This window comes from Euprymna scolopes, chromosome 2 (assembly GCF_053919585.1).
Source record: "Euprymna scolopes isolate OS-2025 chromosome 2, ASM5391958v1, whole genome shotgun sequence".
In the NCBI taxonomy this organism is placed as follows: domain Eukaryota; kingdom Metazoa; phylum Mollusca; class Cephalopoda; order Sepiida; family Sepiolidae; genus Euprymna; species Euprymna scolopes.
In genome coordinates this window covers 37,091,907-37,118,810 of record NC_136483.1, presented here as the reverse complement: position 1 = coordinate 37,118,810, position 26,904 = coordinate 37,091,907, and the positions used below count along the sequence as shown (strand labels likewise).

At 33.3% G+C, this 26,904-nt stretch overlaps 1 protein-coding gene and 1 long non-coding RNA gene across 4 annotated transcripts in view; one reads left to right on the top strand and one right to left on the bottom strand.

Annotated features, from left to right (window-relative positions):
* Positions 1-26,904, bottom strand: part of LOC145291089 (uncharacterized) — a 563,704-nt gene that overhangs the window by 128,144 nt on the left and 408,656 nt on the right. Inside the window, exon 1 of one of the 3 annotated variants that reach the window (XR_013869331.1) lies at positions 3,647-3,736. The exons of the other annotated variants lie outside the window; for them this stretch is intronic. This is a non-coding gene — a long non-coding RNA (uncharacterized LOC145291089). Of the gene's footprint in view, positions 1-3,646; positions 3,737-26,904 lie in introns of those variants that run through there. 3 annotated transcript variants of the gene reach the window in all.
* The window catches only part of LOC145291061 (colorectal mutant cancer protein-like), a 608,255-nt gene continuing 585,761 nt past the window's right edge, over positions 4,411-26,904 (top strand). Inside the window, exon 1 of the mRNA XM_080136573.1 lies at positions 4,411-4,652. Within this exon, the coding sequence (XP_079992699.1) occupies positions 4,504-4,652 (149 nt within the window). The 5' untranslated portion in view covers positions 4,411-4,503. The remainder of the gene's footprint in view (positions 4,653-26,904) is intronic.

Below are 26,904 nucleotides of genomic sequence, written 5' to 3'. Positions count from 1 at the left end.
AAAATCAGATCATATGGTACCACTGATTGACTACTTAACATAATCAAATCCTTTTTAAATAAGAGGAGAATTCAGTTTTTCCTCGATGGTTGTGTATTAAAACAATATGATATAAATGCGGGTGTATCTCGGGGGGGTCGGTCTATCCTTGAACCTTTATTATTCCTGATATTCATAAATGACCTCCCTGATAAAATTTTCTTGGAGATGGATATATTTGCTGATGACACCATGCTCTATAACCGGCATGAGGGGAAAATTGATGAACACATATCTAAGGCAATAGCAGAAACACTAGAGGAAGACCTCCAGTCTGTTGTGTAATGGGGATAAAAATGGATGGCAACATTCAATGCTGCCAAGACTAAGCTTGTTTCCTTTAATAATTACAAGAAACCTTCTCAACCACCAATAACTATGGCTAATAATACATTACCTGAAAGTACTTTGTTTAAACTCCTCGGCTTAATGCTCACAGGGAACATGAGTTGAAACAGATATATAAAGGGCATTGCTGCCGCTGCTTTGAGGAAGGTGGGCTCTCTCCACCGTGCTAGATAGTTATTTACACCTAAAAGTATCCTGTACCTCCAGAAGGCAACCATTCGCCCATATGTGGAGGATTGTTGTCACATTTGAGCTGGTGCATCTGCTACCAATCTCTCACTCCTGGACAGAGTTCAAAGGAGAGTTACTAACCTAATCAATTCTAGACTGTCAGCTAGGCTTCAACTGCTGTCCCATCGACGAAATGCAGCATCCGTCTGCCTGTTTTACTAGTATTTTAATGGGAAATGCTCAGACAAACTATAAGCCCTTGTACCCTCCTGATGTAAATACCCCTGACAAACTCGACAAGCATCAAAGTCCCACCCATACACAGTAGAGATCCCTTTATACACTAAGAGTTTCTTTCCCAGAACTGCCAGACTTTGTAATTCACTTCCAGGTTCCTGTTTCCCTGATTGTACTGACATGCAGAAGTTCAAATGTAATGTCAACAGTCACCTTGCTGCTAAACTCCCTAAATAGTGTCCCTGGAATTATGTCCTAGTTAGAAGTCCCTCTATATCAAAGTGGCACTTCCTTAAATGCAATTAAAAATGCAATTAAAAAAAAATTAAAAATATCACGGAACCACAAACTATTTAAAAAAATTTTTTTTTTAATATCACAAAACCACAAACTACCCAAATTCAATACAGCTTACAAGAACATTTTAAGTAAACAAAATTATATTATGATGCAGATTAAAAGAATACTAGCAGAATACCAACGTTGCCCGGGATTGAATGATGATCAACGAATGTTTCACATTTCAATATTTTTATTGTAATCGAAATCGGTGCAAATCGACCATTTTTCAATCAAATCAATTGATTACTTACTCTAGTTGGGCACACATTGCGGTACTTTGAAAAGTTTAAAATGCAAAATCAAGTATCATGGTTCAATAGTGCTTTAAACAGAAACATTCATTTCGAACGCGCTTCTGTCTTGTATTCAAAACTATAATGTTAGTAAAGGTGTTTCTTGTTTTAACAAAACATTTTCACTAAGATTAAAACACACACACACACACACACACACACACACACACACACACACACACACACACACACACACACACAAAACATAATGGGTTCATCATATTCCATGATCATTAATTAATAAATACTGAAAATTTCATTAGTTAGTTGATTTCCTGAATTTTGGTGAATTTTTAAGTGAAAGAAAAAAAAAGGTCGAAATATTTATATATTTTGAAGAATGGCCATTGATTTTGCCCGTATCTAGAAAAAAACAAACAAACAAACAAACAACAAAATATTTAGTTCTCTCCCACTGCAAGAACTTACACACCAAGGTCAGAAAGTAGGATTGAGAAGTCAACGTTCCAGAGGAGGGGCACTTCGACATGCATAAAGTGCCTGGGCAGCCCCATCGGCACTCCCCGGCGAAGGCGCTTCAGACAACGAGCAATAAACCAACACCTTCTCAATGAGAGAAGGCAAAAAAGTGGTTATTTGATATGACAGGGGCGCGTGAGATAATTTATGTTTTCTTTTAGTTTTACAGGCACAAATGAATCATACAGAACACAGGAAAGGAATGGGTATCTAGAGAATTTCAGTATTTACTTAGTCAGTTCAGGGTATCAAAAGAGAATCCCCGAGTCAGCCCGGAAGTGGCCAAAGCGGTCTACTGTTACCATTTTAAATCAACCTTCTGTACTTTTGGGGATTTTTGAACATTTTTTTTTTTACAATAATCACACACACACACACACACACACACACACACACACACACACACACACACACACAAAAGGAATACAAAAAATAAATATACAAAAATAAATGCTATCAAAGGCAAGACAAGTTACTTTTCTGCTTAGGCGGATAAGATTTGTTTTTGTTTTAACTTATTTTTAAATGTATTTTTTTTTTTGTATTTGAAAATAAAAGTTGTGTCACAACTAGAACGAATAAAAATGGCAATCTCCTTGCAATCATCTCGAGCCTCAATAATCGCTCAAAAATTGAAAATTAAGCCAAATACTGGCAAAACACATCCAACAAATGTTGTCAATCATGCGAAAATGTATTTTACCAGTATTTTGTTTAATCTTCGATTTTTGAGCGATTATCGAGATGGCTATAGAGACCGCCATTTTCTTCGCTCTATCTCAGACTTTAAACTACAATACATTTATTTTCAAATACAAGTAACTTGTCTTGCCTTTGATAACATTTATTTGTTGTATATTTATTTTTCATCCCTTTTTTTGTTTTGTTGACTATTGTCAAAACTGCCTAAAACTTTTTCAAATTAAAAATTTTAGGGGCTAAATTTCTGTTAACACTAATTTTAACGTAACCCTTAGCATACTTAATGTCGTTTGCCTTTATATATTATTGCTTTCACATCGTAAAATGCTTCGACCATTTCTGAGACTGACTGCGGATTTTCTAAAAGTTAATATCATTTTCGAATTCGGACACAAAGTCGATTGTTACAATCTTTTGTTTAAAAAGAAAATGGCCAGTATATGTTTACTTCCCGAGCGTTCGAGTTTCGAAAGGGATTTTAAATCCTGTAAAACTAATCTTAAAATTAATTCATAGCTTGGATTAAAGTCTAAAGGAAAACTTCAAGTATTATGGTTCATTTTGTGCTCCTAAACCAAAGGTAAACATTAGTTTTCGCACACACCCCTGTTTGTAGGAAAGAACTAAAAAGAAAGGTTTAGTCGGGTCAAATATAACAAGGAAGAGGGAAGAAGGTAAGGGGAAGGTTAGGACTAAGGAGAGGAGAAGGAAGAGAAGAAGGAGTGGGGGAGGAGAGAAGGAAGAGAAGAAGCAGGTGGGGGAGGAGAGATGCAAGTAAGTGGCTAGGGGTGGAGGAGAAAGGTTCACTAAAAAAAAAAAAAAAAGAAAAAGAAAAAAAAAGCGAAGATGAGAAATAAAGAAACGAAGCAGAAAGCTAAATTAAACTTATTTTCGTGCTCTCCACTTTTTACTTTATCTGCACTTCTACGCAGCAGCATGGTAAAATCCTAACCCCCATTCATAAAAAGGGTCTTCAAAAATCCAGAAACACACCCAATAAATGTCACCAATCGTGAGAAAATGTAATGTTTTACCTGTATGTTTTATTTAATTTTCAATTTTTGAGCGATTATCAAGGCTCTTCCTTTGTTTTGAAAAACAAAAACGCTTTAAAATAAGTTCATAAATAGATTTATCCAGGTAGGTTAAAGAATAACTTATCTTGCCTTTGGTAACATTTATTTGTTGCATACTTGTTCTCTTAGTTGTAGTACCCCCCCCCCAAATACACACGTGAAGCGACGGAAAATATAGTTGCGTGTTCATAAAGTTTATGATATAAACAAGTTGAGAAATAGCCTAGCTAAGGAAAAGGAAAAACCGATAACTCAAGTTTATAATTTTCTTGTTAAAGGACGTTATGAACTTTCTTTCTTCGCTTGTTTATAAAGATTGATATGAGACGATAAACAAAGCCAGAAAGAAGGTGAAGCCTGGGAGGGCGGTTCGGTTCTCCTCAGCCTGACAGACTGAACAGAGTATACTTCGATTCAACAAAACAAAAGCAAGTTGGACTGATGGTCAAAGACTTATCCTCGATCCAGCCAGCTCAACTGGTATATGCAACACAAGCTGTTTTGGATTTTGATTAATACCGAAACAAACGTATATTATCATAGAGTTTTTGTATTTATACGATTTAATCGATCTGGCAGATCCAGTTTTAATAATAATAACAAATCAAGAAATTGAAAACACGTGGATTAGATGAGAACGTTGATAGTAGTAGTCAATCTAAAGACTACTATTACTACTACTATTCCTATGAAACTTTTACTACTTGTACTACCTTTGATTCCTTCTTTGCTCAAACAGAGAAGCACCGGGAATAACGGATAAGAAACTCCGAGTGAAATATCCGCTTGGGAGAACACCAAAAATAAAAAAGACTATGGATATCCCCAGGAAAGGGATTATTAGCCCTTCGGTTCGGACTGTTACCAGTAGTGATGGCAGTGATTCCAGCAATACAAGCGAAGAGGAAAGACTTCGACGACTTTTTAATAGTTGCGATGGGGATGGAGACGGTTACATTGACGGGTAAGTAAGAAATCACACACGAAATATTTTGGTGCCTATATCGATCAGACTCCAGGGTTGTCCACATTGGCTCGATAAAATCTGGTAGCACGAAAAATGACCAAAGAAAATTAAACTCGGGTTCCTAAAAAAAAAAAAAAAAAAAAGTTTTCCGACTTATTTATATTGATGCTTATTTATTTTTGTTCCTAATTATTTTTTAAATTCCTGCGGTTATTATATATATATATTAAATTGTTGCATTTCGAGCGGATCTGCCATTCCAAATATCTACATCATAAACTTTTCCAAAGATGTTTTACCTTGAAAGTAACGTTTTTTTAAAAATCCAAATTTAACTAGCAAACGGGCTTTCTTTTTTAATAGCCAACACAATTTTTCTAGTCGTAACAAAACGATGATTTTTTTTTCTATGTTATAAACTGGATATTTCGTAAAGATGAAGAGAGGAAAAGGATTAAAAATGCTTTTGTTTAATTTACTTAAAATGTCAGAAAATGTAAACAAACATCAAACTGTTTTTATTGATTGAAAAGTTGGTACTAGTGCACTAGTGCAGAGAGTGTGCGGACGTAAATAATAACGTTATTATTTAAAAAACATTCTTAACATGGGGAAGGTGTTTTGTACCTATTCTATACTTCAACCTTACAATTGAATAAAAAAAAAACGTGTTTGTATTACTGTACACATAGATTCGAAAAAGTTGTCAAAAAACAAATATATAACAAATAAATGTTATCAAAGGCAAAATAAGTTACTTTTCTACCAAACTGGATATATTTTTCGTGTTTTTATTCAATGTAACATGTTTATTCAGCTCGAAAAGCATAAAGTATTTACCGATGTATTGGAAAATTCAAAATGGCGCCCGACTCTGTCTTTAACACGGTAAGTTTGGGAAAAGGTGTTATAAATAATAAACTAGACAAAATACTGTTAGAAATTAGCTCAATATATGTTATCATGACATAAGTTGACATATATTCGGTGTTTTTTTTAATAGTATTTTGTCTAGTTTATTATTTATAACACCTTTTCTCAAACTTACCGTGATAAAGAGAGAGCCGGGCGCCATTTTGAATTTTCCAATACATCGGTAAACATTGCATGTTTTTCTAGCTGAATAAACATGTTACATTGAATAAAAACAAGAAAAATATCCAGTTTGGCAGAAAAGTAACTTATCTTGCCTTTGATAACATTTATTTGTTATATATTTGTTTTTTTGACAACTTTTTCGAATCTGTGTACAGTAATACAAACCTCAAAAAACATAAAATTTTAATTAAACTTGGAAATACGATTTAAAAAATAGCGCGGATCGGATAACTCTCTGCACTAGCACCGAAAAGTTTCGCAAAATGATGGGCACTTTTTGACTTTAATGTAAAAGTTATTTTTAAAAAATTTAAAAAGTTTAAATTAAAAAGTTAAATTGAATTCAATAATTTGCAAACAAAACAAAACAAGCAAAAAATAACAATAAAAACTGAATTCGCTTAAAATTTTCGGTACTTATGCAGAATACGGACCGTGCTATTTTTTATAGGATTTTCAAGTTAAAGTCAAGTTTTACGTTATATTTTGTTTAAATTGTTAGGTGCAAGTACACAGGAACCCACCTTCTCAAAAATAGGTTTCTAAATAATATTATTTAAGCACCGTCCGTGTTCTGCAAAAGTACCAAATTTCGAAATAAAATATTGCTTCTAAACGATTTTTTTAGTCATCTGTTAAATTATAATATTACTTAAATTGTAGAACTAAAAATAGATATATCAAATTAAATTGACTAATCATAACATTCAAACTTTACCAAAGATAATTCGACTCTTCAGAGAAGCCAACAAAAAGACCAAAACTTCAAATATACAACAAACAAATATCACAAACGACAAGATAAGTTACTCTTCTACCTACCCGTATAAGTTGTGTGTTTTAACGCATTTTAAAGTTTTTATTCGGTTCGAAAAACTTAAGTTAAATCGACAACAACATGCCGTCTTTGGGGTGTCAGTAATCTCTCCAAACTCTAAAACTATTTTGCCAACTTTGGTTATTTTGAACTTTTCAGCTTTAAGATTGATGTCATTGAAGCATTATTTTAACCAATTTGATTCAATTAATAATTTAATGATAAAATTTCCGTAATGGCGAAAGTATTGTTTGGTCATTAAATCATTAATTGAATCAAATTGTTATAAAACTAGATATAATTTGGTTAAAGTACTTTTTTAATGACAGTCATCTGATATGAAAAGTTTAAGATAGCTCCAACTTATTTTGCTTTAACTATTTAAAATGTACATTTTAATATTTGAGCTGAAAAAATACCGTTATTTAGAAATCCATTCTTACCATGGAGGGGGGCATATGATAACCATGGTGTACTTTCATACAATTTAAGAAACAGAAGATGTCATAAAATTGAAAGTATTTTTTTTTTTTTACGAGTATAACCCCCTCCACCTTCCTATGTTAAGAGTGGCTTTCGAAATAAACACTCCCAACCTCGAAAGCCATTCTTAACACGTGGAGGTTTGGGGGTGTTTATTCCAAAAGCCGTTCTTAACATGGGGAGATTAAGGATGTTTATACTACGCTGCTGGGGCAGGTCGTAAAAAAAAATACCGAATTGAATTTAACTCTAATTCTAAAAAAAAAAAAAAAAAAAAAAAAAAAATCTGAACAAACTGACAAAGAGAACACCAGCGAGTATCTTCATGGATAGGGAGCACCCCAGACTTAATGTTAATGGTAATATATATATATATATATATATATATATATATATATATATATATATATATATATATATATATATATACCCGTTCTTCTGCTGCTGTTAGCCCTGCCCTGCACTTGGGTAATCTTCCAAAGTCCAAATCACCATATTTACAAAGACCCTACACCCGCCCCAAACTTATTGTAGGCCTAGTGCCTAAGTTTGTTTTTGTTTGTGAAATTTTTACTCTTAATTGTTAAAAATTTAGTAACTTTTTTAGAAACCGGAATAAACTATATAAACAAGATCAAAGTGTAGTATCTTTTTTTTTGCTTTGTTTTTACACGTTAATAAAAAATATTTTAAACAATTGGGTGCTAAGTAGGACGCCCCCCCCCCAGTACGAAAGGGTGAATGCGGTATTATGGTGGAAGAACATACTAGCTAAGAGAAACTTTTGTTTAGTAGTTCTGAAATGACAAGGATGACCAACGACCCCTATTTCCCCCTTTTGAGTTGGCATTGTGCCTAAGTTTTTTGTTCATGTTGAACTTTTTAGCCTGAATAAAAGATTTAATATCTCAAATTGTAGTATCTGTTCTGATGCTACACTTAAGTTAATTTATCTCGGTCAATGGAGGGAAACCCTTTATACTGAGACAATTATTATTTTTGATCCCTACCAGGCTGCCCCTTTTGCCTTCTTTTCGGGGAGCTGGTTTTCCCCTACATTAAAAACGACCTTGTGTCACATTTTGCTTTCGTGGGGAAGCAAATAAATACCAATAAATAGAAAAAAAAGGGTTTTTAATATGAATATCAATACACACACACGTATGTATGTATGTATGTATGTATGTATGTATGTGTGTAACTTGGGTGCGATCAACATAGTTCTCCAGCCTTAGTCGCTACCGCTTGAGTTATTGTCAGATGGAGAAAAAATTAAAAATGAACGTACTTTAACGTATAAATGTATACCTAACCTGCGCATACCGTTCCTCCCACAGATAGACAATGTCATTTTTATATATATAATACAACGGTCCACAAAAGTGCAATCATTTGACTCGCCTCACGTTGCTCTGCGACCTTGTGTCTTGGAAGAGATGCACTTCGAAAAAAAAATGGAAACAGACACAGATGTAGTGAGTTGTACATATAAGATTAGATTGTACCCAATACATAGTGTGTGTGTGTATATATATATATATATATATATATATATATATATATATATATATATAAACATTTGGTGCCATCAACTAAAATCGAAACTAAAACATAGAGCGCTCTAGCTCTTAGTCTTTAGCGTTTGAGCTCTGATCAGATGGATGAGAAATGGTACTTACTTAGTTTAATGAAGACATTAAAGGATGAAAATATAGAAAAAAAAAAGTATGTACCCGTCATGGAATTAAGTTCTCATAAAAAAATTCACTTAATTTGATCAAGTTGTTTTTACAGAGTAAAATCCAATTTTAATGAGATCGGTCGTATCCCGCCATCTTGCTTATTTCACGGATGAGGAGGGGGGTGTCTTTAAACGAAAAAGTAATTGACAAAATGAAAAATGGATTAAAACAGGAGAGAAATTCTGTAAAAAAAAAAAAAAATGAAAAAAACTAAAATATTTATCTGGGTATTTTTTTTGCCCATGTTTCAAAATAATCTCGTCAAATTTTGACAAACTTTAAGTGGTGATGGATGGAGTTATCTCCCTTACCCCCCTCTCATCGTCCGCGAAATAAGTAAGATGGCGGGATACGATCGATCTTATTAAAATTTGATTTTCCTCTGTAAAAAAAAAAAAAACAAAAAAAAAACTTGATACTTACTACTTGATAAATGTTTTTTATGAGAACTTAATTCCATAACGGCCAATATAGTTTTTTTTCAATATTTTCATTTTATTTTAATGCCTTGCTTAAACTAAACAAGTACATAAGAAATAGTTTAAAATGGACCGATTATAACGTATGTGTATTTGCGCATGATTACAAGAACACTTAAAGTCGACTTACGCCTACCAAGTTCCATTCTTTTTATCTTCAAATCTGACTCCTTAACAGCTATTTTTACTGTCTAAAGACCCATACAAAGGGTTCACTTGACCCGCCTCGCGTTGCTCTGCGACCTTGCGTCTCGGAGGAGATGATGCAGTGATGCATTATGCAATGCATCACTGATGCACTGCAGTGCACTTAGAAACAAATGGAGACAGACACACAGGCATAGCGAGTTTATAAATTAGATTTGGGATTTTGCAAAAATAAATCGACAAAAGTCGGAAAATAAATTTTAAAAATCGTGTGTGTGTGTGTGTGTGTGTGTGTGTGTGTGTGTGTGTGTGTGTGTGTGTGTGTGTGTGTGTGTGTGAAACCCCTTATAACTGAAGAGCAGCAGCCCCCCCCCCCTACACACACAAAAAAAAATTCTATCTAAACTAAGAAACTTCGGAATCGTATTATTAACCCTAACTTAAGTTTGGAGGAGGAGCGAAATAAAGAACTAATACAACTATTTGGTATTTAGTGAATTTCTTGAGCAACAGCAATACTTAATTGAGTGCTGCTTTATTTAATGTTGACTAATAGGATTAACTTATTCATAAACTGTAAATGATAAGCGACCATACATTAGAAAATTACCGAAATTTCAACATTTTCTTTTGAATATGCCTTAAAGCAAGTGTGTTTCTTCGTAGTAAAGTTTTTTTGTTCATAATGTTTTTGGAGGTTTATTGCTTAAACAAAATCCGCATTGAAGCAAGTCACATAATGCAAAAAAAAGTGAAAAAACAAAATATTAATTCCTTGAACGAAGTCATTCGTATCTGGCGAGGCGGCGGATGAAACAAGTCTATGACGCCTTTTCCCCCTCTTCTTAGAAAAATAAGTTTACCTGACACGGGGAGTGGGGGGAGTAGCCTTATATCAGAATGTAATCTCTCTTAAAAGGATATCCTCTCGGGCATTATCCCTACCTTGGTGCGAGGAATTGGTGTATTGTCTGTCGCTTGAAGAATATCAAGTGAGTCGATGGCCGATCACAACAAATTTTGTACCCATCCAGAACGCTCCTTGGAGGTGAAGCACGATGGCTTTGGGTGGAAGATAGGATTCCCCAAAATGAAACAGATCTCGTGCTGTATTGGGAGATAGACAAATAAAGTTACGGTACATATGAAGAATGAGTATTCAGAGGATTTCAGTATTTACCTAAATTTTTCCAAAGTCAGCCTCAGAAATGACTGAAACAGTTTGCAATTAAAAAGCCATTAAAAAAAAAAAAAAAAATTTTTTTTTAAAGATTTGGGGTATTTTGCGGTGCTTGTTAAGAAAAATATGCTGTTTTAAGCAAAAAGGACAGTGTTTACTTAATTTTCATGTTGAAAATAGTAATATATTTTAAAAATACGAAAATTCATCGTATAGAAAATTATAGTTAAAAATAATTTTTACGGTAAATTTGGGGGAAATGGCATTTTCCCTAGATATGAACACCTTAAAGATTGCGAATACAGGTTACCTACTTATCTCCCTTTTTCTTAACTGCAATGGCGGACGTTTTGTTTTTGCCGATAGTGATAGATTTTTTTATACTATAATAGCAGTTGTTCTACTCCATGAATTTTCGTAATTTTTGGATATATTACTATTTTCGACACGAAAAAATATTAAGTAATGTTGTGGCTTAAACCCATCTATTTAAAAATCGATCTGTCGACCTTAAGACGTACCATTTTTGCAATAGCCAACAAAACAAAGGGGTGAAAAAATAGACATATAACAAATAAATGTAATTAAAGGCAATGTGTTATTCTTTTACCTACCTGAATAATTCGTTGAAACTTATTTTAAATTGTTTGTTTACTTTGAAACAAAAGTAGTGTCGCGTCTATTGAGTTGTAACAAAAAAAAAAATGAGTTTCGTTACAGTTATTTGGACCCACGATAATTGCTCGAAAATTTAACAAAATACTGATAGAACATTTTCACCCGATTGATGAATGGGTTTTTACTAGTATTTTGTTTGTTTAATAGTGGCTAAACATTTTAAAACCCAACTTAACTCTTTGTATGCTTAGTGTCATCTGCCTTTTTACATTTTTTCGCAGCTTTCAAAACGTAAAAAACTTTGGCCATTTCTGGGATTGACTTGATATTCTAAATAGCTAGTGAATTTCAAAAATACAATCTGGACATGATTTTTTTTTTTTTAAATTTTTTTATTACATTTTCACCCCAAACAAGGCAAATTGCCACTTTGGTGTAGGGGGCTACTATAAGGGGCAGCAACTACTGGGGTACTATGTAGGGATTTGGGAAGCAAGGTGTCGGTTCACGTTACACTTGAACTTCTGCACGTTGGGGAAGCAGGGACCTGGAATGGAATTCCAGAGTCTTGCGGTTCTGGGGAAGAAACTATTGGAGTAAAAAGATCTTTTACATCTAGGGATCTCTACAGTGTGGGGGTGGGATTTAACAGCCTGTCGGGTTTGTCGAGGGTGCTCACGTCGTGGGGGCACAAGTGATTGCAGTTCGTCAGAGCATTCACCACTAAAATACTTGTAGAAAAGGCAGAGAGATGCAACATTTCGTCGATGGGACAGAGGCTGAAGCTTAGATGCCAGTTTAGGGCCTATCAGGTTTGCGACTCTCTTTTGAACCTTGTCAAGGAGCGAGAGACTAGTAGCAGATGCACCAGCCCAGATGTGGCAGCAATACTCCATACATGGGCGAATGGTGGCCTTATAGAGGTACAGGATACTTTCGGGTGTTAGTAGTTTTCTAGCACGGTAGAGAGAGCCTACCTTTCTTGCAGCGGCCCTGGCAATGCCTTCAATGTAATTGTTCCAACTCATGTTTCCTGTGAACGTTAGGCCAAGGAGTTTGAAAGATGGACTCTCAGATAAAGAGTCGTTGGCCATTGCTATGGGTGGTAGGGAGGGTTTCTTGTAATTATTGAATGAAACTAGTTTAGTCTTGGCAGCATTGAACGCGACCAACCACTTTTGTCCCCATTCCACTACAGATTGGAGGTCTTCCTCTCGTGTTTCTGCCATTTCTTTAGAAATGTGTTCATTCGTCTTCCTGTCGTGTCTGCCATAGAGTGTAGTGTCATCAGCATACATACCCATCTCAGAGGCAATGTTGTCGGGGAGGTCATTTATGAATATCAGGAACAATAGAGGTCCAAGGATGGAACCCTGAGGCACCCCCGCATTTATATCATATTGTTTAGATGTACGACAGTCGAGGACAACCTGGATTTTTCTCTTATCTAAGAAGGATTTAATTATGTTAAGTATTCTACCAGTGATACCGTATGATCTGATTTTACTGAGGAGACCCTCATGCCATACCCTTTCAAAAGCCTTAGATATATCTAGAGCTACCGCTCTGCCCTCCCCCGCTTTGTCCAGTGAATGGTATATACGTTCAGAGATCACAGTGAGGATGTCTGCTGTGGAACGGGCTTGTCTAAATCCATATTGTTTGTCAGTCAGTAGTTTAGCATCTGTAAGATGATGGACTAGAGCATGGTTAATTATGGTCTACTTAAGAAGAACGATTTGCAATAAAATTCTGTTTTAAACTTGTAAAAATTTCCACAGAAACGTATGAAATGCTTAAGACTGATTTTGGACCATCTTGCATGAATCGAGAATCAGTTTTTGAGTGGCATAAGAGATTCAATGAAGGCAAGGAGTCTGTGAGGGATGATGAGGTGTGGGAGGAGTAAGGAAGTCAGAACACCAGAGTTAATTGGCTAAATAAAAGATTTCATAGATAAAGGCCGTCGTGTGTCTATAGAGACAATAAGTGCACAGTTTGATGTCAGTGTGAGAACTGTACACACAATTATTTGGGAGGACTCAAGATGCAGAGGATTTGCACAAAGTTTGTTCAAAGGGTGCTCAGAAGATCAGACTATTTGACCAAGATGAGCATTAAGACGGTTCCTCACCCTCCCTATAGTCCAAACTTTGCTCCCCGTGACTTTTGAGAAAATTGAAATGAAAGGTTGTGACAAGGGTCATTGGCACACTCACACAAGAGGACTTCCATGGGGCCTTCCAGAAATTGTTAGAACGGTACAAGTGCATTGCAGCCGGAGAAGATTATTTCGAAGGGGACTAAAGTTTCATGTGTGAACAGCATCTCATAATTCAATTAAGGGAATTTTTCTGTTCAACATTGTCAAATGTTTACTTTGGCTTCACATATATATATATTTTTTTTACTTACTATGTCATCGATTTCTTAATATATATAAATAAAACAGTAGATGTATGTGTGTCTGTAAATATTTAACTGATAAACTCTTAAACCGCTGGTCACAAAACACTGAAATAAAAAAAGTTATACTCCAAGGATGGTTTATAACGAGTAAAATCTTTGTTTAGATGGATGAATAACACGTGCAGAAATACGTCTGCAAGTTGAAATGCAAATATTCATAACTCGCCGACATATTTCTGTTAGTTTTGCGTACTATATATTAGGTGCTATGAAATTTAATAGAGAATTGGCTCTGTAATAGTGAATACGTTATCTGCATGAATTAAAATATATTTAAGCATATTTTACGACTGGACAAGTCTCCCTCCCCACTAGTATTGAATAAAAAAGAATGACAGCTGCGAATCACAGTACTTTTGCTTATTTAAAGTTTGTATGTTTGAATTATATAGTAGTCCAAGTTGAGAATATATTTGTAGGATAAAAATCCAAAGAATATCCGCTGGGTTTATGTAATAATGCTCAATAACAAATAGATCTATTTAGATTAATATGTATTTATTGTAGGTATTGTAGGTATAAATGAATAAATAGTGTGTGTGTGTGTGTGTGTGTGTGTGTGTGTGTGTGTGTGTGTGTGTGTGTGTGTGTGTGTGTGTGTGTGTGTGTGTGTAAAGTTTTGGTAAAAATAGCACAAAGGAAAAATATAGATAAAGATTTTGCATGTTTATCAAAATATTGGATACATAAAGAGAAAATATTTGTCAAGTTAAAAAAGAATATATATCAACATTAAAAAAATCCCCCCCCCTCGAAATGATTTTTTTAGGCGATTATGAAAGACTGAAAAAAAATAATTAGAATTTAGAATAGATGATTAGTTGCATGCACACACACAGACATATATATATAATAAAATCAAATGGATGTAGTGTTTACCTGATATACGCAATAGTAAACTTCAATCTAATATAAATACCAGTATTTATATATAGATAATTTAATTCCAACCCAATAAAAAAGCTCAATATGCAATAGAGAGTACAGCTTATAAGAGAAAGAAAATTAAAACTGCAAGTTGAATTTTACAATCAAATTTTATTGTTCGATTGAATACTCCAAAAAACGATTTACAAAGTCCTTATTCTGCGGAGTTTCAAAAAATGCTATTCTTGTTATTCTTCTCATCAGGGGACATAAAGAAATCAGCAAATTATATTTGTAGCAATGCCAGAATTTGCTAGTTATGGCATTGAGTGAAACCGCAATTTATTGCCATAACTAGCAAATTTCTAGCATTGCTACAAATATAATTTGCTGATTTCTTTCTGTCCTCTGATTAGAAGAATAGCATCCTTTGAAACTCCATGGAATAAGGACTTGGTAAATTGTTTTTTGGAGTATTCAGTCGAACAATAAATTTTGATTGTAAAGTTCAATTTAGTTTCAATTTTCTTTCTCTTGTATATGTGTGAGTGTGTGTGTAAATTGATCCCTCATTTATAGGCCATCTTAACTTTTAAAAGCAGTTAACTAAACTTTTTATTACTAACATTAAATTTTAAAACCTGCATGTAATTTGCCTTATACAGTAGATGTCTTCATTCATGGTAACACTTTTTGCTCCCAACTGCCTACCATCAACCACAGTCAAGAATTTGACCCATAGGACTCAAATTAACTAATCAAAGGCATCCATTTGAAATTTAAGGAAAAAAAATCAACGTTTTTATTTTTTCTCTCATCGGTCAGTGAAGGCACTAAAATCATCTATTTTATATCAGAACAGAAAGTACACTTTAACATTAATTCTGTTTTGAAAAGTAAATTGAGGAGTTAGACACTAGACCGGTTTCTAGTGTGGGGAAAATTCAGCTCCCCTAAAAAGGGGCACTTTGGATTTGAATCAAAATAAAACATTGAAATGGTTGCCTTTTGATTGGGTAATTTGAGTAACATGAAATGCATGCAAAAACTACAAAAATAAAATACAAGATGACATTTTTTTTCTACTGTCTCTATATTATTAATTGGACTAATAATTGTTATAATCCGTTTCAATTTCGATCGGTTATGAGAAAAATAATTGTTTTTTCTTTGTTTTAATCTTCATTTGATATATATATATATATATCCCAGGACGAGTAAAATCAATTTCCTAACCAGAACAGTTTTGTACCCCATATGAAGAAAGCTCATGACAAGAATCCTTATTTCAATTTTATTCAAAATCTTTTACCTGACTTTGATTTTAGAAAATATCTAAAATATAAGCTCAAGGTATCTTAAGAAGTTTGTTGTGTTGATTTATTTTATGGTATATTAACCCTTTTCAGGTTATTTAATGCCGAATCCAATAATCTAAAAAAGAAAAGGGTTTTATGCTTCAAGTTCTTTATATTTCTAAGTATTTATTCCTGGTGTTTGGTTTGGTTGTTTTCTAGAGATAAGAAATTGGAATTCAGGGAAGCTTGCTTAACTGGTGTCTAATACCTATGCAAATTCCATGCAAATCTGGAATATTTTAATTTTCAAATGGAAAGCCGTGCCCATGTTATATCTTCTAAAACCCCTTTAAAGATACTCCAAAGAAATTGAAATTTTGGGAATATTTATTGTTATTGTAAAAATTTCACAAAAATCTGAGGTCTCTTAATTTTCATGAAAGTATTTCACACCCTCTTTTACCTCTTTGCATAAAACTAAATTAAACTAAATATAGCTTACATTACCCACTCTTACGCCTGACTAATGTGTTCCACCTTAATAACATTTCTCTCCCGTTGATGGTACAGCAGATATTAGCTTTCTCAAGGAAGTTAATGTTGAAAAAGAAAAACAAAAGGAATTTCAATTTCTCCGGCAACCACCATTGCCACTCCCATATAGACTGCACTCAACTTGGTCTGGGTCAGAGTAAATGCCTGAGATACCTTTTTTCTTTTTTTTTTAACAAGTAGAATTGTCAGGAGACTTGGCATATTTCTGGAAATGCTGTCAGTATATAATAGACTAATGGACCTTAACTTCAAAGTTACTTGTATCCCATTTCTTCTTTCTGTCAACACCCGATGGTAAAAATCTGAGGATTTCACCAAAATTCTAGAAATTTTAGAGTAAGTAAAAAATAAATATATATATATATGAAATAAGAAAATAGTTGCACACTATTTGAAGACACTTGTTTTGAATAGAAATTTGAATATTTTGAAAACTTTAGGTGTCAGGAAAATGATACAATCATTTCTTCTCCAGGACTTTCTTCCTCTATAACAACAACATGAAAAAAAAAAAAATAAATAAAAAACTACGAACTGACTAACTACCCTGATGAAGCCATTTTTAGCGAAATATTGGACTTACAACATCAACAAAAGGACATAAAAATGATTTTATCATTTTCCTGACACCTAAAGTTTTCAAAATATTCAAATTTCTATGTCTATATCTATCTATCTATTTATATCTATCTATTTATCTATCTATATATATATATATATATATATATATATATATATATATATGAGAATTTGTGTATGTGTGTGAGGACACTTCTCAACCTATATACTCAACGAATTTTTTATCTAAAGATCTATAATTTGATATGTAGGATAATCAGACATGTGGAAAACTTTTTAATCTGTTTTCGTCCGGAAAAAAGGGCTGCTAAGAGGTCAAAATTGAAAAATTGTTACTTGGGAGTCATTGGATTTTTAACTGTTTCACGAATGCGCATACGTGTCCGTGAAACATTGCGGCTTCTTTTTGTTAGCAATAAGGTTTGAAAACATTTTGTAAAGATCGTGTCAGGCTGATCTAATGGTTATCATACTTGACTCACTGTTTTAAGATTTTGGTTTCGATCTCAATTCGAATAATTTTTATTTTGTTTTACTTACAAGAAATGAACTGTTTAGAAAAAACATATTTGCATGCACGTCTCATTTTCTATATTAATCTCTACAATTATATAAATGCAACTTTGTATGTGTGTAAGTTCGTTCTTTATAGACTCCAAAACAGCTAAACAGATTTTCTTTAAAATTTACAGAACTTTAGTGTATAAGTCTTGGAGTGATCTTAGTTCAGTTTTGTCTCAGAATACCTCCGATGATCAATAATCGAAACCATTATTTTAATTTATCTATCATCAGTAAAGCCATTTTTTCCATGTCATCACTTAGCAACAATGATAGAACACTGAGCCCGTGAAAATTCTATTGTGGATAAATTGATAGTGTGTTTTTATTTTGTTTTTTGCATGACGTGATCTGTAGGTTCAAACCCTGCACGTAATTTTCTTAATGTTTTTTTGTGTTTTATTTTTTTTTAATTGGAAAGAAGTTTATATAAAATAATTTTATAAAAGAAACAGTAGGTTCTCTAGAGGGCAATGTAGAATAACATATTTTGGGCTAAGTTACTGCATGGAGGCATGTGAAGCTCCCTCCAGGGCGATTTCGATGACAATAAAAATATAGGAGTGAAATATTCGTTGATTCAATCTCGGGCATCGTCGGGTCACCCTGCTAATTTTTCAATAATTTTTAATAAATATTTAAATATTCATTTTTTTTTTTTTTTTTTTCAACGACCATAATTATAATTTACAGTGAAACTTTTTTTGCAAAATTTATTGAATAAAATAAAACAAAAAAAAAAACTTGTGTCAAAATAAGAAATCAATAGGAAATTAAGATACTTAATATGTTGAAACTAGTGGAATAAAAATATTTCTAATAGTTTAATTACCAATATAGAAGGTAGCCATGTTCAACGGAAGTGATGTTTTCAGACTTTATTGAAGAAAACTTTACATCCGGTTGTTTCTCTAATATTCTATAGCAGTAACATAACATCTGCGCTCTCCTATAATTGTCCGATTTGTTTCCTGAACTAAGCGTTCTTTATTTTTTGTTTTACTTCCAACTTTAAAACAATTTTTATAGACAAATTACAAAGAATATTAAGATGTATTTAAGCAGAAAGAAAATTTGCATTTAAATAAATATATATATATATATATATATATATATATATATATATATATCATAAGATTAGGAGATTAAAGTAAACATAGTGAAACTTATGGTAACATCGTGAGAATTGGCCAGTCTGCAACATGGATAAAGATCAATAAATACCCATTGAGTAGATATACGATATAATCACGTTGACACACCGGTTCCCATTAAATCACTGAAGTTAAGCAACGTTGAGCTTGATCAGTACCGGATTGGTGACGATCTGGGAATACCGAGCGCTGTACACAAGAACTGCAAAGACTTAACGTCATCTCCACTGACTAGGATATCTATGAGACTGTGGACTTTGTGAACTTGACATTCCCATGAAACTTACTCCTCCGGGGAAACTGGTTCAACCTATCTAGAGTTAATATTGCTGCTTTCTTTCTCTTTTTTCACTGAATGGTTAATGGCTTCTGTTCTGTCTCGAGAAACGAGGGATACCTTTTGAAAGAATGTCTGCATGTGTAATTGTGAAACAAAAGTTGTGCAATCCCAAAACCATACTTCTCCTAAATCGGCATTTACCTGATTCCAGTGGCAAAAAAAGTCTAGGACGACTGGAAACAAATGCTGAGATAAGCGGAGAACAGATATAGCGCCTGGCATTCTCAAATGGTCACCCATTTTAGTACTGACTATGCTCAACGTTGCTTTCATTGAGTAGATACGATTTAAATTTATCAAAAATTTGATCTCTTCCCCTTCTTGTTTGCTATTCATAGTAGTACAAATCGAACCAGGAAGACAGAGTATTTACTCGAGTCAGATTTCTATTATTACGTCATTGGATTGAATGGCACACATTAAATGATAGGGCTCAATCCCACTACCTATATATGCCACAAAATATGCTTGAGATGCTGTATTGAAGAATGGGAGAGGGCATTATTGTCCAGCTTCCTTATTTCTTTTTGATTTAAAAGGTCCCTAGTTACTTATTTCCTCATTAGGACAAAGTTATACATGAGATCCGTGGGTATATCTGTAGCATTTATAAGTAAGGACTTCTTTTTTTTAATTGTGGATTAATGTCACTGCTAGGTTATTTGGCTACATATTGACTAATCAGCTTGCAGAGCGCATTGATTTAATTTGTAACCTGAAGAACTTCTTTAACACCTTTTGAGAATGACGGTCAGTTAATCGGCAAAGAAAACTTTGGAAATAACGACTGAATGCTCCAGCATCGATAATCTTCGCATGAAGATAACTGCTAACAGACCTTCAACAGCTCAAAGAACTTTCTATATTTCCTTTCTTCACTTGGACAATGTCCAACTTGCTTCCACCTAAAGGTGGAACGATATAAGTAATTAAATAATTCCTTTCCTTATTGTTCTAGAAACTGGTTTCGTTTTTCATTTCGTGCAATGGTTTTCATTACATACTATTACTATATAAAAGTGTCTCATTTTTATACATCCAGCTCTCCAATAAGCATCACTCTAAATGGGATAACAATAAAAAAAAAAATTGCATCAGTCAATATACTTTGCTCCAGCCCAAAGGTCAGTAAACTAAGATATGAAACTTGTCTAAACATATTTATTTCTCTCTCATAACGAAAAATGTGATGCTACAGTTAGAAAGTGAAATTGAAAAATCAGTGCCTCACAGGAGTGACACTCTGACCCTGCAAACGATTCCTGTGCAGCCCCATCGGCGTTCACAGGCAGAGGCGCCTCAGGCGATGAGTAATAAACCAGCCCCTGCTCAATTACAGGAATAGTCTAAACTGTTGATTTTGGGGTTCAGAGCTAAAAAGCTACAAGGCTAAATGTGTGTATATGTATAACAATTGTTCTTGGTTTGTTTGTTTTTTTTGCATGTGTTTTAAGTTAACCTTTCGTTGACAGGAGAGACCCTTTGCACAGATATTCTTATACATATGTAAGATAATAAGTGAATAGTTTCTATTAATTTTTACTATAAAATGAAACTATCATTAAAATTCTACCATTACTTAGTTTTTAAACTTTTCAAAAATATTAATTTCTATAAAGCAAGCAAACATAGAATGCCATGGAGTCTTTCTAGTCTGAATGTAAGACTACTGGCGGCAGTAGCAAAATGGCCGCTTATTTACTGTCAAATATAAAAATATTTGTATCGAAACCAGTTTGTATTATTTTAACTCTCTTGATATCTATCTATTTTCCATGAATGTCTTCCCCACCCTTTTCGCTCCTCGGGATATTTACATATTTTATATTTTACCATAATTAATCTATAATATATATAAATGCGAAGTTGGCCTTTTTTTACACACTAACAGTAAAATAAAAACAGTTTATTTCAAGTTGATCTAACTTTATACCATCATCTTATATACTGCTTATGTATATGTGATATCATTCACAATGTTAACTAATTTGCATATTAGTTTTGAAAAAGGACATTTTATTGATCAACTATTTGTCCTTTTTAATTCCGTGATTATTTTGATTTTAATATGACAAATGGTTCTGTTTCGTAATATTTGTTTTATTTCCTGGATAAATATTTAACATTTAGATTAAAAAGTTCAGACTGACTTGATTTCCAGCAAGTTGCAATCTATTTTTAAAAAGGCCACTTGATTTCTTTCTTTTCATTTCTTTACGGTCACAGTAAATAGATAAATTTCTATTGAAATTGTAAAAATGTTAATGCATAAAATGAAGATTTTGTTTCATCTTTACAACAAAGTTACGAATGAAATGTTTATTATTTTAAATGAATGTTTCAATTATCGAACTTTGCAAAGTAAGACAGCAAAGTCAGGTAGTATATTGTATTTTCTTCATAAACAGCAATAATATGTAGATTTAAAATGCAGTACAGTGAAAGTGAGTCATAATTTGGAGGAGGTGGGGTAAATGTAAAAAAAAAAACCCAACAAAAAACAAAATAGAAAAAATGGGAATTATCTTTATTATAAAATAATTTTTAGAAATGTCAAACATTTTATATACATAAAAACACTTTAATTCAGAAACACATGCTCAACTAATATTTATATATATATATATATATATATATATATATATATAATCAGTTACTTTCTCCTAGATGCATATCTTTAAGACTGGGGTGCATCTCTCCCAGTGAGTTAATGCACCCCTGGATATCAACCTGGAAATTTCTACGACACATCGCAATACATACAGTGCCAAGCCTTCCCAAATTGTCACCCATCTGGAACTGGCCACGCTCAATGTTACTTAACTTCTGTGATCTGGCGAGAACTAGTGTGTCAACGTGATTGTGCTATATATAACTCTGATGTAAAAACCTGCAGTCTACTGTATACTCCGTCCTGTGGTAGTCATCTGCTCCAGCAAAGGTTAGCAGTAATATCAAAAAGTGTGGTTGGTTCTACACAAAGCCTTTACCACTATAAACTATGTGGATTTCTGAGCAATTTAGTTGTGGCAGAAGCTCATAAAAAGTCACTGAAGGTTGAAAATCTTTGTTATTTTACCATTAATTATTATTTTTAGTCACGTGCAAGTGACTCTAAGTCATTCCATCCGTCGGTCTGTCCGTAACACTTTTGTGCTTGGCCTTTTTGGTTAAGATCAAAGGTCTTTTCCTAATAGATGCTGTTCTTAGCTTTTTAAGTTTTTCTTGGCCTTTTGGCAAAGATGTTTAGTTCTGGAGTGACAAGGATGACCAACGACCCCCACAATTTTGAGTTGGCCATGTGCCTAAGTTTTTTGTTCATCGTTGATTTTGACTGTATTTTTAACATGAATAAAAGATTTAATATCTCAAAGTGTAGTATCTGTTCTTACTACATGCTATACTTATGTTTGTAACTTTGTGATATAAAGTGGGCGATCACTTTTCTGTATTAATTTAATGTAAAATGATCACTCAGTCATTCTCCAGATCATTCAAGTTGTTTTTGAAGGATTCCAGTTATTTTTTAAGCATTCAAGTCATTTTTAAGGTCATTCAATTCATCCTTAAGTTCATTAAAGTCATTCTAAGTCATTTACTTTTTATTTATTTAAGTAATTTCAGCCCATTTTTTTCAGTCATTTTAGTTTATCTTTAAGAATTTCATGTCAATCCTACATTCATGCATTCATTCATTACACGAGAGCACGCGACTAATGGCTATCGGCCTTGTTTTTTTCTCTATTTCAGATATTTTACAGATAATATTTTGGAAATGAATTATGGATAAGTATAGCGTTGAACAATGTATGCGAGTTGTGAAATTGTTTTACCAAAATCAGGGATCAATTGTTTTGACTCCAAGAGCTTATCAACAGCATCTTTGTGTAAGAGATAGCTCAAGTCACAACACAATTCGAAACATTAAGACTAAGGAGCTGTACTTGATCTTCTGCAAACTGGCAGACCTCAAAACGTTATCACAAATGAAAATAGGGAGAGAGAGCGTGGAGCAGCATCCTGAAACCTCGATTTGACAACATTCCACACAACTTGGAATATGTCCAAGCTCATGACACAATATTCTTCACAACTCTTTCCTTATAAAGTGCAGCTTATTCAACACTTGAAGCCTGAAGATTTTCAAACAAGGGTTCAATATGCAGTTTAAATGCAAGAACTTGTTCGAAATGACCCCAATTTTCTGCAAAAGTTTATTATGACAGATGAAGCCCATTTTTATTTGAATGGATTCGTTAACAAACAAAATTACAGATTTTGGGGCTCTGAAAATCCAAGGGCAATTCATCAAAAGCAGTTGCATCCTATAAAGTGCACTGGTATGCAATAACGAAGGAGAAGATTATTGGACCTTTTTTTTTTTTTTTTTTTTTTTTGAAGATCAAGACGAAAATGCTGTCACTGTTACTGAAGAGAGATACCGGACTATAATTACAAACTTTCTGCGCCCACAAATTCAAAATAGGCCCGGATTATGGTTCCAACAAGATGGAGCAACAGTACATATGATGAGAGACATCATAGAGCTTTTCAAGCAATGCTCTGGCGACAACATTATTTCTGACTATGGCAATGTCAAATCGCCACCACATACTTGACTAGCCCCGACTTTTTCTTGTGGGGATATCTTAAAGAAAGAGTCTAAATCCTAACAAACCCAAAACCATGCAAGAATTGAAGGAAAATACCAGGAACAAAATAATGGAGTTAAATTGCAATCCAGAGATTCTGCAATCTGCCATGAATAATGTTTTGGAAAGAGCACAAATATGTGAAGCTGAAAATGGGCAACATTTAAGACATTATTTTTCATAAATAAAGATTGTTTGAATTTTGCATTTTTCTTTTAAAAAATTTCCCAATGTCTTAGTCAAATTATGTTAAAATTATAAAAAATATAAAAAAAATAAAGAATCTATTTAAATTCAAAACTCTTTAGTGACTTTTTGGACACCCTCTATAATATATATATTGAATGGTTTCGATTCTGCGAAACAGCTGTCTGTGGAAGAAATAAATTATGCCCCTTACAAAACCTTTAAAATACTCACAAAGAATATATTTAGAAATATGTGCGTTATTTTTGTAGTCTAAAGGTGTCACAATTTTAACGTCAGTACAATCCTAGAGTGAAAAAAAAAGGATACTTTGCTTGATACAATGGAAAAATTCCTATAATACCACTATTGATAAACGGGCCCATACGTTGCATACCACAGACTTTTAAACGGATCAGAAAACGTGAAAGAAGCAGAACAATAAGAAAAAGAAACCAGCGACAAATTAGAAAAGAATCAAAAGTAAAATCCATATATAATGAAATAGGAGACGAGGTTAATCTACACAATCCGGCCAGGAGAGAGGGAGGGGAGATTAAAATGCTGGGTAGATAACCAGAAAACATACAAAACAAAGCAAGCACAAAAGAAAAAAGAGAGAAATTAAAAAAAAAAAAAAGGGAAGAAAATTTGAACCGTATACAGTTTTGATATCATATGGATAAATAATATATATTATATTGTATTATTTAAAAAGATATATCGAAAAATATCAAAGTAGCAATAGTCAAAAAAAATCTTTTATTGCAAATATTTTGTTTAAAATATATTTGCAGCTTTCATTTTAACAAAGCATTTGATTGGCTAATTAAAGTCAATTGCAGTAGTTAAATTTTTCCATTCAAATCCAATAAAATTTATTGTGATTATTTCCACACTAATACTGTTGTGAAAGTAATGAACCTCAATTGCTCCCATCTATTGGGAAAATAGTGGTGTGTGTTCAATTATTTGTATACAGTGAAATTTCTTTCTCTTTTTCTGTTATTTAGATAATTTTAACTGAAACTGACTCTCAAAGCAATTAATTTGCTCAAACTCTGACTCAACAACTCTCCTGTTAAATACTGCCAGACACTGATTTAGAAAAAAAAAAAAGAATTTTTTTTCATTCGTTGTGATATTATTTTCTGTGTACTGATATCTTTGGATACTTCTATTTTGTCTTCACGCATGTGTTTTAATCTTACGTATAATACACCTGGGAACAACTGTCTCGATTTGCTGCATATATCACTTACTGACAGAGTAAATAATACATTAGTTCTCGAATTCATAAACTGTAGTAAAAGACGTCTTTCGAATATCTTTTTATATATCATTTAAATGATATTCCAGATACTTTCTCCTTTGCTTCATGGGTTAACAAGCAATTACATATTTAAAAAAAAGTAGTAGTATATCTGTCGACATATAATTAAATAAAAATAAGACTTCTGTAATGCATACCGTTGTAGGTATGAGCTAAGCGTACTATGTACAAGTTTTGCCATAAAAAATTTCAGTTTTACGAATATCATCTGGAAATGTATGAATACATTCGCACTGTTCTTCGCTATGTGTAAAATACTAGGATAGACTCTTAAAGTCTTTGTTATTTGAGCACAAAAAAACTAAAAGAACATAAAACCAGGTAGGTCGATCATGTGATATTTTCACAGTATCTACAACCATCGCTTATCTTTATAGTAAGAGTGGGTCATCTTCTTATGCCTAAACCACTAGAATCCAATTCATCTGTAGAGATTTAGTTTGCAGTGAACACTCATTAATTGAAGCGACAACAGACTCCATTTTTTTAATATAATAATGTTGTATTGCCGGGGGTTCTGTATGTCATGGACGAGTGTATATATTATGTACGTGTGTCTAACTCGTGTAACGTCTAGTAACGTATAAAAATTATGACAACAGATACATTTTAACAACGGACATGTAGCAAAAGGGTCAAATAACAATTCCCTTGGGTTGTAACATCGGTCTCTGATCTTGTTTGACGGATCCTCGGGAACATCTGCAAAGAAGACTCCTCCCAATGAATCAACAAATCTCGAGCTGTCTCTCCAGCAACTTTTATTTCCGATGTTTCCCCATTGGAAAGCTGCCGCTGGTGTTAGACTAACGCCTTCTGATCCCCTTTACTGGGAGCCATCACCGTCTGACTCGATCTGCTGTCTTTCACTCTCATTCTTCTTTTTTATTTATTTATTTATTTTTTTTTGTCTCTTCAACGAATATGTTATATTGTCGGAGGTTCTGTATTTAAACAGCCTAGCTGTATAACGAGCGCATATATGCTTGTCTTGTGTGTGTGTGTATATATATATATATATATATATATATGTACGACTGTATATATAACAGATGTGGGTTTCTATTATGAGTCTCTTTTAACTTATGAGTTTTAACGTTCTGATATGTGATTCGGCTAGTGTATTCTGTATTGGGTGTTGATGTGTGTATACATAATTTAACAATTTATAGACATCGTTGTTAGTTGGAACACCAGCAAAAACACCTCAAATCTTCCTTCCATGCGTCCTGAAATTAAAGGTGCTTCTCTCTTAAAGCTAAAACGCTCAGACGGGAATTATATTTTGATATAATCATTTATTGTTTGCTAGGTTCTTTTTCAGAGTTTGCACGCTTTGTATAAGATTGCATTTTTCTAAGTCACCCCCTTCTGACTTCCATGGAGGTCCAGTCATAAAACCCCATCTCTCTTCTAACGTGTTGCGTATCGAACTGATCTCCTACGTAACTACCTCTACATCTCAAACTCTATATTTTTATTACGTCATCACTACACGTAGCCTAAAGATCCTTGCTGGGTTTTTGTCACGTATATCTGCTTATATTATTGTTAGCTTAAATTCCATCTGTCAAGTTAACATTCCTGACAACTATTAAATGTAAATATTTCAACTTAACATACCTTTTCACATCCATAAAATATTTCTAACAATATACTTTTACAGATCATAATACTTGACGATTATAATT